Here is a 16649-nt window from a genome sequence, read left to right on the forward strand (position 1 = left end):
AAAGAAAAATACTAAAAGGACCAATTTTTGAAAGCTATTTATAGAAGCCATAAATGAAAGATAATATAAACTTGAGATTCATTATTTACAACTCATGTTCTCTGAAACATAAACAAGCAATTATGTGGTTGAAGATGTATAAAAAATGAACCCTCATATGCTGATAGTAGGCTTATAAATTTATTCCTGTTTGGAGGGTCATTTGATAACATATATAAAAATGTTAAAAGTGTATACCCTTTGACCTGGAAATATAAACTCTAGGAAACTAGCCTATATAGTCATTCTTAAACAAGTAGGCAGATATATAACATACAGGGATGCTCACTGTAACACTTTTAGCTGGGAAAAGAAAAGCAACCTAAATCCATCAATAGGGGTATAGGGAAATTCATTATTCAATGGAATGGGATACAGGAAGCTACATCTCCTGTCCTGCAAAGATGTTCACAATGCATAGCTATCTAAAAGCAAAATAATATATTAAGTATGCTATAAGTTTTTAAAGAAATTATATATGAATATTTTTATAGCTATAGATGTATACATGGTCTGTGTATGCACAAAACGAAGTCAGCTTTACACATTTGTATATTTTTATATAACACATTTATAAGGAAAAACAAGTCACACACACACACACACACACACACACCCCTTTTGAATTTCTGGATAGCCTTGCTCAGACCTTGATGAATATCAGAGCCCATTAAGAATTTATTTTAAAAAGAGAGAATAAAAACAGCATGAAATAAAGTTAGCTTTAATAGCACAGACTAAAACTTAACCTGCCTTTGCTCACTTACCTTATTGGAGATGGCAGAGGAAAGAAATGCTAGTCCTGAGTAACTTCCACTCATACTTTCATTGTAATGATCTGAACTACGTAATTATCACTATCTAGTCATCTAATTATCATCTCCCATAGCTTTTAAGATAGGATCAATTCGCTGCTCCCTGGCCTTCCTACTATATTGGAATTTACATTAAAACTGGTTCTGAATTTAAAAGGCACTAAAGTTATAATAGCAAGGCCTATACATGGTCACCTGAGCTGTAAATCTCTCTCAAACAATCACACCTAGCAAGGGCCTACAAGCAAAATGCTAGGTTTATCTCAATAAGAGGTGGAAAATGTTGCTTCTCTTTTCAATAGTAGTTGAACATATTCTCAATAGGCATATGCAGGTAGGACGGGAAAAACTACTGTAATAAATTGAATATGGACCACTTTAAATTCAAAGTCCATCAATCTTTTTTTTTTTTTTTTACAATACATTATTTGTGATATAGGACACCAAGATTTTTTTTAACAGGAGAAAATGTAAAAGCTACAGCCAGGGGTCAGAGTACAAAAGAGCTATACATAAAGAAGCCAAAGAAAGCCTGCTTACTTTGCAACCTTGTCCATTTCTCAACAGGTAGCTACTTAGTACACGACTTTATATAAATATTTTTCGATGAGGATTTTCAGAAAAAAATTGGGTGAGGGGGAAGGAAAGTGGGAGTATGACATTTCCATTCCCAAATACCTAGCCAGTCTGATTACCTGATATTTGGAGAACTGTAAGAGGAATGAAAGAATAAGACAAATGAAGGTTTACATTAGAGAAATATTTAATGTATAGTCTTAGTTTTAGATTAAAAAGATGCTAGGTAATCAGGGCTTTATCATATTTGAATAGTATGGGTTTGGCCAACATTCAAATATGAGGAAATACTTTTCATTTCCTTGAAGCTTATAATACAACAAAGATACAGCAGCTAGAGGAGGTATAAAGTGACTAATTAGCAGAGGAAGGAAGGGAGCTGACCTACAGCTGTGTTTCTCTTTTCACATGGCAGCAAATGGCATGGATCTTCGCCAGATAAGTGTTGGCAGCACATGATTTATAGCCTGACATATATTTTTATTGAGGTACCTTCAACTTCTTAAGTTTTAGGACATGATAATTATCCTTGACAAATGCCAATCAGCTTGAATTTCTCTCCTTTCAAACACCCCTCCTCCTTAGATGATTATAAACACCACACCATCCACTAAACCAATAAAAGGTTTATTAAGACTCCATGAACCAGGCCCTTTATGAGTCAATATTTGGGCACACAATCAACATATTGATCATGTATCATAAAAATGTACACTTGAAACTTATATAATCTTATTAACTGATGCCACCTCAATAAGGTTAAATAAAAAAAAAAAACCTCAAAGCACTTTATGGCTTTTTCAACAAGAGACAACCCTACAAACTTCCATTAATGCACAGCACAACAAATAATGCTTGTAATGACCAGAATCATTAAGAAAATGCGGAATTATTTTTAATTTCTTCTACTTAAGCAGGAGAGGCAGCATGAAATATATTTTAGAGCAAAATTTAAACCACAGGAAAAAATTTACCAAGTATTTGGAACTTTGCTTTATGGAAATCTATTATCTAAAATGATTCATTCTCTTAAGAGGTCCAGGTAAACCAGGTTTCACTGTTACTGTAGCAATTTATTTTAACAGAAAAATGACAAACCATGTAAGGCAATTCAATTTTATAAGTACATATATCCAATTATATACAACAGTAGTAAATACCTTGTCCATATCCAGTTTATTTTCATATATTTCACATGCTGCTGTCTCTAACCAAGACAGTATTAATATGTACATCTCAGACCCAGAGCCCTATCTCTGTAAATTCAGTAAACTCAATGGTAGCAGATGGAAATATCACATAAGAGGGTAATTATTTCACTGCCAAATTAGATAAAAGACGAACATTTTAAACTGAAAATAACCAATCTAAGGATATAAACATATTTGAGTTCTACAAAGTGTTTTAGTCAATCACTTTCCACTGGTCCTTTATGACATAAAATTGAATATCTCTTTTGTAACATTAATTCTATCCCTCATGTATAACTTATTCTTCACATATGATGGATAATTTCTACATACTATTTTTTAAAAATGTTCCTCAAATGAGCACATGAAAGCAATACTCATGGGGACTCATTCTTTTCCCAACAGTAATCTGATGAATGAAATCTTACACTGTGCCACACTCATTTAAAAAATTTCTACTTAAGTTAGAAATTAGGGATGGAATATTTTAACTCTTTTATTCAGAATTTTAATTATTTAAATATTGAGACGATATGACAGAAAACATAAATAAAAATCTTCACAGCAACCAAGATTTCACCTCTACCGTAAACGATCCCACTCAGTGGGTAGTTACAGTAAAGCAGCTGCCTCACTTGGCTGGATGCATCCTTCCCCACAAGGGAAGCCCTGCTCATGTTTTTGAGATGGGACATTAATTAACTAAGTGGTCAGTTGGTACTAAAAAGACTCTAATCCAGAACATCTGTTTGAGCTTTTGGGGATAATTCAACTTTTATCCACAGGAGGCCTGAGAATGGGGTTAAAGAAGCAGAGAAATGAAGACAAGAGAAAAACCTATCCTGGTTACACTGCCTGAGCTCTTGGTCAAACTGTATCTGTAGCACTTAGAATTTGTTCAAACATTCCAAGGAAAGTTTTCAATACAGAAAGTCTTTGATTCTATTTATAAAGGCCCTCTTCCTAATTTTCTTTAGGCCCTGTGCCTGGCATATTTTCTTACCCTGTCCTTCATTTGAGAGCCTCAGCTACTTTGCACATGCTAATTCCTCTACTTGGCTTTCACCTCTATCCCTATGCTTTTGGGGAAGGCCAAATGACTTGGCTCATACAACATTTCTTTTGTGGTGCCATTATTCTCTTGAGCTCCCTTAGTACTTTATAGCAGCATTATATTGTTTAATTATTGTTATGTCTGTCTCTCCAAAGATATGTTTTTTATTTCTTTTTCAACCCTCCGTACTTAATATGCTTTCAGGTACTTTGGCAGTTAATACACTGTTGTTTGATGAAGATGTCTGATGTCACATTTGCTAGATACTTATCTCCATCTCCTAAGGCATTATTATCATTCACTGATGATTATCTGGAAAGGAAGTAAAGTGACTAAGCCACCAGGAATAAGGAAAAAAAGGAAGTCCTTGACAGGTCTATGACTAGCTGTAGGTGACCTTAAGCAAATCACCTTCCCTTCCTGGGCTTGCATTTCCTCCACTATAAACCAAGGGGACCCAACCTACTGATTTCTAAAGTTCCTCAAAATTTTCAAATTCTACCTATATGAGATATAAACTATCATAACAGCATTACATTTTTGCCAGTGTAATCTGCACCACTGAAATAATCTGATATTCAAATGAATGAAATTATCATTCTTTCAACTTGCCCAGGTAAGTTTGTATTTGCTCTACGCAGAGCAGAGCCAATTTCCAAAGCTACTCTTAAACTGTCAATTTGTCTTATAAATCAAGGCTCCAATTAGTGGCTATTTATTTCTGAGCAGTTAAGTCGCTAATTGTATTTTAAGCAAAGTTAGCCCTCTCTGTTTTTATGCCACTTAATTCTAACAAAGTTTAACTTAAAAACAAAAACTTTTTTTTCTGATTGTAAGCTAAATATAGCTCACTGAAAGAACAAACACATTATAGACAATATAAAGAAATTGAAATTACTTGAAATTTCACTTTCAGAAATATCTGCTGCCTACACACACATATACAAAATGTCTGAGTAACTTCTTTGCAAATATACACATATAGCTAGCTGTCTAGATGAGTATTTTTACAAAAATGAAATCATAATATATATACTATATTGTATCCTTCCTTTCTTCACTATTCTCTAAATTTTATCAGATTTCTTTCCCAATAAATGTAGATCTAATTTATCATATTTAGTGGTTAAAATTATATTGTATTTATTACCAAATTCCTTCTTTATCGAAAATTTGGATTTTTAGTTATTCTCTCTCTTTAACAATATTGGGATCAATACCCTTACACTTAGAATTTTTGGATAGCTGTGCAATGATTTCCTTCCCAGAAAGAGAATTGCTAGGTTAATATACTGCACTTTAAAATTTGTATTTTTGGTTAGCTTTTCTCTCGAATAGTTAAGCCAGCTTAAATTCCTAACAACAGTCATTGAGTTTCTACACACTTTCAGAACAGAGGAGTAAGGGTAAACACAGTTCTACTCTTTTTGTTGGCCATATGTATTTCTTCTTCTGTGTACCTATAAAAAAAGCTTTCTCACTGCCTCTCTTTAAATACATCTGACATTTTATGCGTCACATTTCATAAATGGTGGTTTCTAGCGGTGGATTCTGGGTGATCATGAAGAAAAGTAGGATGTTCAGTCTCTCTGACGAAGTTAGCACAAGCCTGTGTGGTTCCCAGGGCCTTCAGGCGGATAGCCCTCGGGCTTTAGACAGTCTAAACAGTAGACAAATTCTGCCTGGAGCTTGAGTTTCACAAAAAAGCTCCTCCCATTTCCCTTTCCTTTGACATAAAAGAAGCCTGAATCCCCGAACTTCCTTTGTCTTGGTTAGTGTCTTCTTTAGTCAGTAAATCTTTCCTTCATCCAAACTCTGACGTTTTGAATTTTCTTTTTGAAGCACTGAGCACAGGGACTTCGGAGGGTAACAATTATTCTCTTGCAAAGTTTTCTCACTTTCTCTCTAGGGGTCATGTTGCTAAAAGGAATCCTTAGGGCACTATGCAACATGTATTTTTTTATTAAAAAAAAAATTGTAATGACAAGTGTAAGTTCAAGTCTGAGGAATAATATTGTAGCTTTTCCTTATATATTCATGAAGAAAAAGTTTCTCTCACAGATGTGGGGCCACAGGCAAAACACCTCAAAAAGGCAACACCTACTGTACGTTCTTGTTCCTTACCTCCCTCCCCTCAGATATTAACCTTAATCTGAAATCTAGTTCACTGCCATTTTCAAATGATCGTCCAAGGAAGCCTCACCTTTCTAACCCCCATTAGGCTAACACAGTGGCCAGGAAGATGAGTTTTAGAGGGATGGGATGAGAAAGGCAGAAGAGTGTGTTTCCCACTTTGCATGCAACTCTCTCTTCAGAATTCCAGCCTTAGCCATCAAGGCCTTGGACCTTTTTCCAGGTCTGGAGAAGTGCAAGTTCACAAAATAGCAGTTCAGCCTCAGCTCTTGAGAGGGAAGTGCACAGGGTCCTGCCTATAACTACCCCAACTTTAATATTAATATAAACAGATCTTTTACTAGAATTTAATTATATAAGATCAATAAAACACTATTAATAATGAACTTTGGGGATTTGAAAATATTTTTGTTAAATATGACTTTATTGCTCTTAGCGTACTTACACAGTATTTTAATGAGAAATTAAAAGTCTCAATTATATAGGATACCGAGTTATTGAAACTAAAAATAAACTTTAAATAAAAGTACTGAATCCTGACCATCACATTAATTTTTATGGCCTTATATCCCTATTTTTGAAAGTCTTACCCTCAATTAGACTTTACCTTTTTATCTTCATAGTTCCTGGAAGACACACTTGTATGTGCTTAAAGTCATATAAAATAATCTAGGTATTTGAAGTATATTTTATAGCTATACTATGGATTTGGATATGTAGTGTTTCAGACAATTTTGCGAGAATATTCATGTCAAACGACCATTTTCCTAACCAATAATTAAGGTTTGTTTTATTTTCAACATTAACAACTTATAATAAAAGTGCTGTTAGACACTACATTTTTTCCCCTCACCTGAGGACATTTTTTCATTGCTATTAGAAAGAGAGGAAAGGGAAAGGAGTGAGGGAGGGAAGGAGGAACATCGACTGGTGGCCTCCTGTATGGGGCCTGACCAGGATCGAACCTGCAACCTAGGTATGTACCCTGACAGGGAATCGAACCCACAAACTTTCAGTGTATGGGACAATGCTCCAACCAACTGAGCCACACTGACCAGGACTAGACTGCATTATCTGATTTATGTAACCAAGAACTATACAAAAAACATAATGAATAAAGTAAACAATTTACAATTTTACAAGGAAAAAGAATGAAATACTGAATCAAGACACAAGAGCCATGGATATTTATCATTTGAATAGTTATATTCTTGTAAATATATACAGAAACAATGTAGGTGAACGGTTATAGTTATTTTATATGTAATTCAGAAGTGACTCTCATTCCAGCAGCAAATATTTATTAAACACAGAATAATGGTCTAATAAATATGTCCGTGTCCTAATCCCCAGAATCTCTGAATATGTTAGGTTACGTGGCAAGAGGGAATTCAGGTAACTGATGGGAGTTAAGTTTGCTATTCAGATTATGTTAAAACAGAGAATATAACTTGGATTATCAGGTGAACCCAATGTAATCATAAGGGTCCTTAAAAGTGAAATAGCCACATCAACTTAAATTTTCAAAATTAAGAAAGAAAAACAAAAAAGCTGCCAGCTCAATAACAACAAAAGTAGAACAGAGAAGTCAGAGACAGAGACGTGATTAAGGGCAAATGGTCAGAGATGCAGTGTTGCTGACTTTGAAGATGTAACAGAAAGAGCCAAGAGGCAAGGAATGTGGGTGGGCACCTAGAAAAGGCAAGGAATTGGGCTCTCCCTCAGAACCTCCAGAAAGATACATAATACTGTTCTCTTGATTTTAGCCCAGTGAAGTACAAGTTGGACTTCTAACACACTGAACTGTAATAAATTTGTATTGTCTTAAGCCATTTAATTAGTGATTTTTAACAGCAGCATTAGAAAACTAATATAAACACCCACTAGGTACCAGAAATAACACTGGACATAATGGTTATTAATAAAATAGGTGACAGCTTGAAAGTTCTTATTTAGATGGGTGCTGTAGACTGAACTGTCTTCCTAACATACACAGGTTGAAACATTAACCCCCAACGTGATGGTAATTGGAGAATGGACCTTTGGGAGGTAATTCGGTTTAGATGAGGTCACCAAGTTGGGACCCTCATGATGGGATTAGTGCCCTTATAAAAGAAGGTGCCAGAGAGCTTACTTTCTCTCTCTCTTTGCCATCTGACAGCAAGAATACAGCTATCTGCAAACCAGAAAAAGAGCCTCATGGGAATCTGACCTTGCTGATCTTGGACTTCCAGCCTTCAAAACAGAAAATAAACTTCTGTTGCTTAAGCCACCCAATTGATGGTATTTTATTACAACAGCCCAAGATGAGGCAGATTTGTTAATCAAATATTGGAAAAGGGACACTAAAATCAGTGCCAGGTATTGAATCTTAGTAACTTTATCATTACTCAGGTGATGGCAAACTCAACAGCTAAGAAATTACTTGCTCTTCATGCTAGAAATTGCTACTCTTGATAAAGTTGAACATTTAGGACTCACGAAGAAAAGAGGAATTCAGAAGAGAATCATTGGTCAAGGCCAGGGATTCAGAAGGAAAGCCAGGAGTGTATGTCCTGGAAGCCATGTAAGAAAATATTTCAATAAGGTCTGAGGACAAATGTTGGCTTGCTAAGAGGTTAAGATGACTCAGAACTGAGCACTGAATTTGGCAATATGAAAGGCCCGGGTATCTTGACAAGAAATGTGGGGATAAAGAACTGACTGAAGTGGGTTTAAGAGACCTATGCAAAGACAGGGACGAGAATCTGTGCACACTCATGACTCTTTTGAGGTCTCTACCTATAAAAGAGCCACTCAACAGAGGGACTCATCATGGAGTATAGCTGAGGTGCAGTTACTGTTCACATCCCGCTCCCTACGATTTTGGAGTGCAAAGCTGTTCTCATTTTTGACCCGACTGGCTGGCAAGCCCTCCTATTCCTCACTGTCAGATTGCCTTCTGTTCTCTTCCACCAGGGCTTCTAAACTGGAACAACTGCTGAGCCCAGAGATGATCCTAACCCCCCTCAACAGTGCAGCTGCCATTTCTCATTTTCCCTTCTTTTTTTATGTTTATTGACTTTAGGGGTGGGGTGGGGGAGAGACAGACAGACAGACAGACAGACAGACAGACAGAGAGACATCAACTAGTTGCCTCCCAGATGCACCATGACCAGGGATTGAACCTGCATCCTAGGTATGTGCCCTGGGAATCAAACTCCCAACCTTCTGGTGTACAGGACAATGCTCCAACCAACTAGCCATACTGGCCAGGGCCCTTTTGATTCTTTTTTCCTGCTTTTCTTGTTTTTCACTCTTTTCTTGTCTCTTGTTGCCTCTCCACACTTTTTGATGTCTGAGCAATAAAGGTGCTTTTTGGACACAACAGCAACAAAATGGTTGACGTCCCTTGCACACATCACCTTATCACAGCAGAGAGGCAAGAGTAATCTCTGAAATTATGGCTCTTCTCACCTTGTGTACTGCACCTTTTCTGAAGGCCTACGGCTGATTCCTGGAAGTCTGAGGCTCCTTTTAGGCTGGCCTCCAGATGACTATCACGTTATTGAGCACGGTAAGGCTTCCTTCAGACAATGGTAAATTCCTAAAAGGCGGAACCTCTTGTCTCATTTCCTCACATCATCCATTCAACAGATACTATTGTAGCCTATGTGATAAAGCAGTGTGAGAGGTGACAGAGATTCGAAGAAGCCAGATATAGAAATTCCCTTCACGGAGCAGGTAGCAGTCTCGTAGGGCTTTTACATTAAGTAAACAGACACAACATGGTATGGTAAAAGCTTTCATAAGGGAATACAGGATGCTCTGAAAGCACAGAGAAAGAACAGCTTGTTCAAACCTGGGCATTATAGAAGCTTCCCTGAGAAAGTGATGTTTAAGCTGTGAAGAGTGTAAGTTAGCCAAGGTGGACCATCTTGGGGGAAGAACACGTGCAAAGGCCCAGAAGCAAATAGGAACAGAGCACATTTGGGGACACTGACAAAAGTTAAGTATGGTTAAGTGTGTATGTGTGTATATTCTTGAGTGAGGGTAGGGCACTCAAGGTGAGCAGAGATAAAGCTAGAGAAGGACAGGCCAGATCATAAGACATGTTAAAGGATTTGGACCATATCCTGCGAAGTGTACCGAACTATTAAAGGTGGTTTTCCTTGGGGGGTGAAAGTAGGTACAGGTGGACTCCATTTTATTACTATAAATACTCCCACTTTATTACTATAAATACTCCCAAAATGTTAGACATTTATTTTTACAATGTCATGCTTTACTTTTATAATTCAAGTTTTCATTACTGAATTACAGTAAAGATTGTGGCTATGGGAAGAAGTGAGATATAATTAGAAAGCAAAATCGAAAGAGTTGGTAAGTAAGAGGGGAGAGGGAGAAATTAAGGAAGACAACTAAATTTCCGATGTGGCAGATGAGTGGATGGTGAGTGGTGGTATTTCACTAAATATGGGAAAACAGAGCATGCCACAGGTGTAGGAGTAAAATGAGTTGTGACCTGGTTATACGAAGCTTGATGTACCTAGAGAATAGTCATATGGAATTAAAAGTTACTACAGAGGTCTTAAGTCTATTATAACTCTGGGAAAAAAAGTTAGCTGTTGAAATAAGTATGGATATTCTCAGCATATACACAGTACCTTAAGTCCTGAGAAAGGATGAGATTGCCTAGGTGTATGTACAAGGAGAAGGCTGGAACATAAGCTGGAGGAAGAGCAATATTGAAAATTTCTCAGGATGATCTGTGACCCATCTGCATCATAATCTCCTGAGGAGCTTGATAAAAATGTGAAATCCTTGGATCCATCACCAACTTCTTAAATTAGAAACTCCATGTGGCCTGGGAATATGCATTTTAGGCAAGAACCCAGATTATTTTTGTGTAAAGTTTGAGAACCACTGAGCTAGAAAATAAGTGGAGTAAGACTTGTGGCAAAAAAAAAAAAAAAAAAAAGTTAAGAGGAAACTGTACTTTGCTCACCACTAAAGAAAAATGAGAATTCTGTGTCACAGTAGCCAATGGAAAAAAACTAGCATAAAGTAAGCAGTCAATTAATACTTGTTCAATAAATAATTGGGAAGAGTATTTAAAGTTATAATTTATCTCTGCATATTTCCAAGTTTCTATTAACTACAGTATAAACAAAGTTAATACCTGGGTAATTTATAAGAAAAATAATAGTAGAAATAGCTAAAAATAATGGGTTACATAAAATCACTTTGCTGCCAAAGTCTAGGACAAACTACAAGGGTTTAGCAGGTGCCTAGCAAGTTAGTGAATCACCATTATGACCTCTCAGGTCCAAGTTAATCCCTGAAGTGCATGAACAAGGAAACAGTACTCCATGGTAGCAAGATGAGTTCAGTTTTGAAAAGCTCTGAAATAAAACTGTCAGCCTCACGGTACTATATGGATGCTCTCTCCCAGATTAACCAAATTACTTAACATGTGATCAAAATTAAGCCACTCCTTCAGTTACAAGTTATTAAAAACCAACAGGTAAAGATTTAGCCTGTTTGTCCAACTAAATCTGATAGCTCTGCTTTAGATCATAGCTAATGAAATAGCTGTTTATCAAAGAACTTTTCTTTGCCAATGTTGCTAGGCTTCAGGGTATCAGTTTTTTCAGAAACCTCATTTGTTCTGAGCAGTTAGGAGGATCTGTACTAAGACATTTGCTTGATAGGAGGCAAAATGATTAAGTAATTCCCAAATTAATTCACACCTGTTTGGGACACTCCCCTGCCCATCCATCCCCAACTGAAGTCACCACAAAACACGATGCAGAGGTAAAGCAAACTGTCCAAGAGAAGATATTTACTTTATCATTTCCATTTTTACTTCTTCAATTCCTTCATTTGTAGGTGTGAAGGGGCGGGTAACATTTCAAACTTACTGATTACAAAGTGCTCACTTGTATGCGACTGCAGATAAATATTTTTACCATTCATTAGTTGTGTGACTTTGGGTGACTTTCTTGCCTATGACTTATACAATATAGTAAAAAAATGTTTTATTTACTTATTTTTAGAGAGGGGAAAGAAGGGGGAAAGAGAGGGAGAGAGACATGGCTCTGTCGCCTCTCGCAGGGGACCTGGCATGTGCCCTGACTGGGAATCCAACCATCAACCTTTCTGTCCGTAGGCTGGCACTCAATCCAGTTAGCCACACCAGCCAGGGCTGTACAGTATATTCTTAAAGAATTTCTCCAAATCTAAAATTCTATCATTCTAAGATTGGAGGAGAGGAAAACAGTAGCCAAGAAAATAAATGTTCTAATGTTTTAAGAGAGTTGGAGAAGATGATATTCTATTTACCTAATGTTTGAGAGCAGTGGTCACCAACCTTTTTGGCAACAGACACTGGTTTCGTGGAAGACAATTTTTCCATGCACGGGGAGGGGGGGACTCAGGCCAGCTGCTCATGGCCCAGTTCCTGACACATCACAGACTTGGGGTTGGGAACCCTTGTTTTAGAGGGCTTATGAAGAAAGAATAACCAGAGGCAATGAATCCAGTGCTAGTAGTACAACTTCTTGATTTAATAAGTCTGCAATAAGCAAATTGGTAACATTTCAAGAGTCCATCTGTTAGCTGGTAATTTAGAACGGAGAACATTAATTTCTTCCACAGAAATGATGTGCTACATAGTATCTAGGCTCTTAAGCTAATTCATAAGTTTATTTAACCTCCCGTGCAAGTGAATTGCTAGACACTTTTGATAAAAATAGAAAATAGCCCACTCCTCAAGTCCATGGACTCTAAGTTAAGGACGGACCCCTGATTACATAACACTAGAGGGTCTAACTTTTAGGTGCAGGGACACCAATGGTTCAGAAGTGCAGCGTTCCCTCACTTACCGCGGGGATTACGTTCTAGACCACCACCCCCGCGACAGGTGAAACTCCGCGAAGTAGGAACCTTACATTTATTTTAGTATTTATATATATTTTAAGGCTTTATAAACCTTTTCCACACACTTATAAATCATCCCCAGTCCCTTATTAACCTTTCCTACTCCCTTATTAACCTTTTTCACACTTTTACAAACAGTTATGTTCCTAAACATATTCTACACTCTTAAACCTACGTAACTTTTAACAACATACGTATACAGTACCGCAAAATCCCGCGATATAGCGAAAAATCCGTGATAAATAATTAAATACATTATTTTAAAAAATCCTGCGATACAGTGAGGCCACGATAAGTGAACCGCAATATAGAGAGGGACTGCTGTATTCCAAAGCTCAAAGCTTAGGGAAAAACACAGAATCGGAGAGAATAAGGAGAGGAGAGGCCTTTTTAAAAGATATCCCCTGGCCCCAGTGGGAAATGAACTTAGTGAATGGAGGAGCATTCTCTTCACATCCCAGCTCCAGGATTTCCTGGACAATGCTCCTGGGAGTTCAGTGGCAGCTCAGTAAACTCGGAGCTTAAAAACAATAAAGATATGCTTCCTAGCTGGAGCAGGGACTGTGGAAAGGAACAATTTCCTGAGCTGCCATGCCAAGTAGTAGGCACCTGCTACTGCCAGAAGCAGCCCCAGCTTTGATTGTGAGGAGGCTGCCTGGAGGAACGTCTGCTTCCTGGCTCCGAATGAATCCCCATTTCAACCCCTCTACAGATCTAGGGCTTCCAATATACATATATGCATGTTCACAAGTCTGCAGTATCTAACTTGTGGGTGCCTATCTTTATCATCTGCTAAGGCTAGAAATAGAAAAACCAAACAAGTGTTCCCTCTCCTGGGAAGGACGCCTTACTGTACTTTAAGCTTTAACTATAATGATGGCAAATGTCCCTATTTAAATCTGTATTTGGGGCTATTCAGATGTTTAATTTGTAAGTACTTCTCCATATTCACTACAGAAACAATGACCTATTATATTTAATTTAAACAGGTTTAACTATCAGGGGAAGAGTTTCAAAAGATATTTGTCACTCTGGTTTTCTAAGAGCTGCTATTTCAATTTGCCCTGAGCTTTTTCCTTGATATTAAGAAACTAAAACTGAAATCATACTCAGATAATATAACCAAAAACAAGTAACAAGGCATTTGGTATATCAACAGGATATAATATATATACTAAGCTTTTAATGTTTCTGAATGCATGGATAGATCTGCAGTAGATTCAAATCTACATACTAAAGGGATCTTGCAGTTCTTTAGTAAGTATATCCAAATGTGATAACTCACCATAATTGTAATTGAGGTTTGCATTTTGCCTGCACTCAAATAATTGCTGGGAGGGCAGCATGGGTAATGCATGCAGAGCTCTCAGAGTGGAACTCAGAAGCTGACCATGGTATCCAACTGTTTATACATGCTGCATTTTCCTGATTAAATCAAACTTTCCTTCCCTAGCCTTTTATTGTTACAATACAGTCACCAACTTTATTCCTTTTGGTATAAATGTTTATGGTTGCCTGAACTTATGTAAATGTTAGGTAGCAAAATATTGGAAAAGTCACTTGAAAAGAGCATTTAGAAAGGCATGCAGGAAAGAAATCTTGCTTTCCAAACTGTAAACCTAACTACTTACTGCAGGGGTGACTTGGCAGAGATCCAGAAAATTCTTTAATTTCTTCCTTTCTGAGGCAACCCATACCTTTCCCCACTAAAACATATATATCCAATGAGCAAGAGGAAGGAATTCGTTAAAAAAAACAGAAACCAAATCAGATCCGACTTTCCCATTGCCACGTTCAGCATATAGGTAATACATTCCTATCACTTTCTACTCTTCAGATGGGCTACTTTCTCAACTGAGTGGAAGGAACCAAAATGGGAAGGAGAAATCAATGTCGTGGAGTATAAATAGCTGTGGCCAGAAACAATACTGCAGAAGAGCCAATAGGAGCAGGGCTCCCCAAATTGCAGCAAGAGTGAATTAATTGCATGTCTCTCCGTGAGAGCCTCAGGGAAACCTGAGGAAACAAAAAAAGGGTGGAAGTAACCAGGAGTCACATAAGATTTCCACTCTTTCCTTAAGAGATGAACTTGCAGTTTTCTAGAGTTTCTGAAACATATATGTATTAAATCTCAGCTGGTCTGGCCAAGAAAAGGAATTTTTTTTTCCTAAAATAAGTCAGGTACAGAGAAAACACCTCCCAAAAGGAAGTCAGGCTTTTCTCAGATTGCTGAAAACCGCTCATCAATACCAACAGCTGACTTTTAACTATTTAACTCATTCATTATACTTGAGATAAAATGTGCCTTCCATGGCAAACGTAAATGTGAGCCTCACTTTCCACAAAAGTCCTAAGGTCGAGTAATTTCACACAACGAATACCTTTGAGATCAGTGGGCTAAACTGCATGGGGTACACACTTCACTTTCTAAACGCTTGCTGAACTTTTCAGGATTGCTTTCAAATGTTGAAATTCATTAAGTTTACCAAGTTTCTGTAGCAGACACACACAAAGGTACTCCATTCCATTAGCATCCACAAAACACGGGCAATCAAAAAATTATGTAAGAAAAGCAGGAATTAGCTCAGGCACAAGAATCCAGGAAATCATACATCCTTCTTGCAGGGTCACAGCAACTCGGTAAAGAAACAATGCAAAGTACGCTGGGAAACGAGGGCAGTTCCAGCTGAAAAGATGCAGGCAACGCCACCAGAGGCATCTTTCACGCATTCCTTCGGCATTGACACTAACGGACAACTGTACAAGCTAAAACCACCACAACCAGATACGAATGCCAGCAACTGGGAGAGGAGACCGGGGAAAGCAGCAATAAATAACCCACTGCCTATAGGTGCCGAAGCTGTCACCACCCTGGGACCCGGCGCTACCACCTGCTTTCTCCTTCCCCGGGGAGCGCTCGTGACGCGTGGGCCCGAGGGGAACCAGAGACAGGGAGAGCAAAAGAATCTGTGGTTTCTAAAGTCCGAGCGCAAGAACATGTCCGCAGGGCCCGAACCCCCGCAGCCGGACGACTCTCCCCACGCTGCGCGCGGCCACAGGAGTGGAAGCTTGAGAACTTATAGGCGACCGAGGCGAGGGCCAGGGCACGAGTGGGGAAGGGGCGGCACGGGGGTCATCCGGGCCCGGGCGCGAGGACTTTGGGAAGGTAATTTGGGGGCGGGGCCGCATGGAGCCAAACACTCAGGGGTCCGAGCATCACCCCCAGGACTAGGGCCGGCGTGGGCGGAGAGGGGCGCCCTAGCCGGTACCTGCTGTTGGATCTTCCCGTCCTCCGTGACGACCCAGTGCGTGGTGGCGAGGGCCCCTCGAGCCGCCATACTCAGCAAAGCAGAAAGGCTGAGGAGCCAGCCTGGGCCGGAGCACGGCGGCAGCTCGAACCGGCCGCGGACCCCTACTGCCGCCGCCATCTTGCCCCCGCCCCCGGGCCGGCCACTCACACCGGAAGCGGAAGCGAGCCTCTGTCGCCCGCCATCTTGGGGAGGTCAGCTTTGGTATAGAAGAGCTGAGGGGGCGCTACCTCAGTTGTCAACCTAGGCTTGTGCGACTGGAAAGGGCGGCCTCTGGCGGCTGGCCCGGCCTAGTTTCATGCTGGAGACCGTATTTTGTTATTTTCCTGTGTGCGATCCGATCTCGGAGCGTGGGAAACAAAGGGAGATAAAAGTGGTGTTTTCCGTGGAGCCTACGCCAAAATGAGAGCGCCTCAAGAGTGTGTGGATACACGCACACATATTTTAAAAATAAAACCTTGGTTTTTAATCTTATTTCTGGTTGTGTAAAATAGTTGAGAAGTAAAAGGTAAGTTTCGAAGCACCTAAGCCTCAGAATCCGGACGGTTGTCGGTCGACGGCAGCGTTGTCTTATAGAGATACAATGTGAACTATGATCCACACATGTAATTCA

At 38.9% G+C, this 16649-nt stretch overlaps 1 protein-coding gene across 6 annotated transcripts in view; it reads right to left on the reverse strand.

Annotated features, from left to right (window-relative positions):
* TTC17 (tetratricopeptide repeat domain 17) overlaps positions 1–16174 on the reverse strand; it is a 94452-nt gene extending 78278 nt beyond the window's left edge. For all 6 annotated transcript variants that reach the window (XM_090262488.1, XM_090262471.1, XM_090262476.1 and 3 more), the window contains exon 1: positions 15998–16174. In XM_090262488.1, coding sequence (XP_090118614.1) covers positions 15998–16156 — 159 coding nt within the window. In that variant the 5' untranslated portion in view covers positions 16157–16174. The remainder of the gene's footprint in view (positions 1–15997) is intronic.
* Between the last annotated feature and the right edge of the window lie 475 nt (positions 16175–16649).

Source organism: Furipterus horrens, unplaced genomic scaffold, assembly GCF_987537825.1.
Source record: "Furipterus horrens unplaced genomic scaffold, mFurHor1.1.pri manual_scaffold_2, whole genome shotgun sequence".
NCBI lineage: Eukaryota > Metazoa > Chordata > Mammalia > Chiroptera > Furipteridae > Furipterus > Furipterus horrens.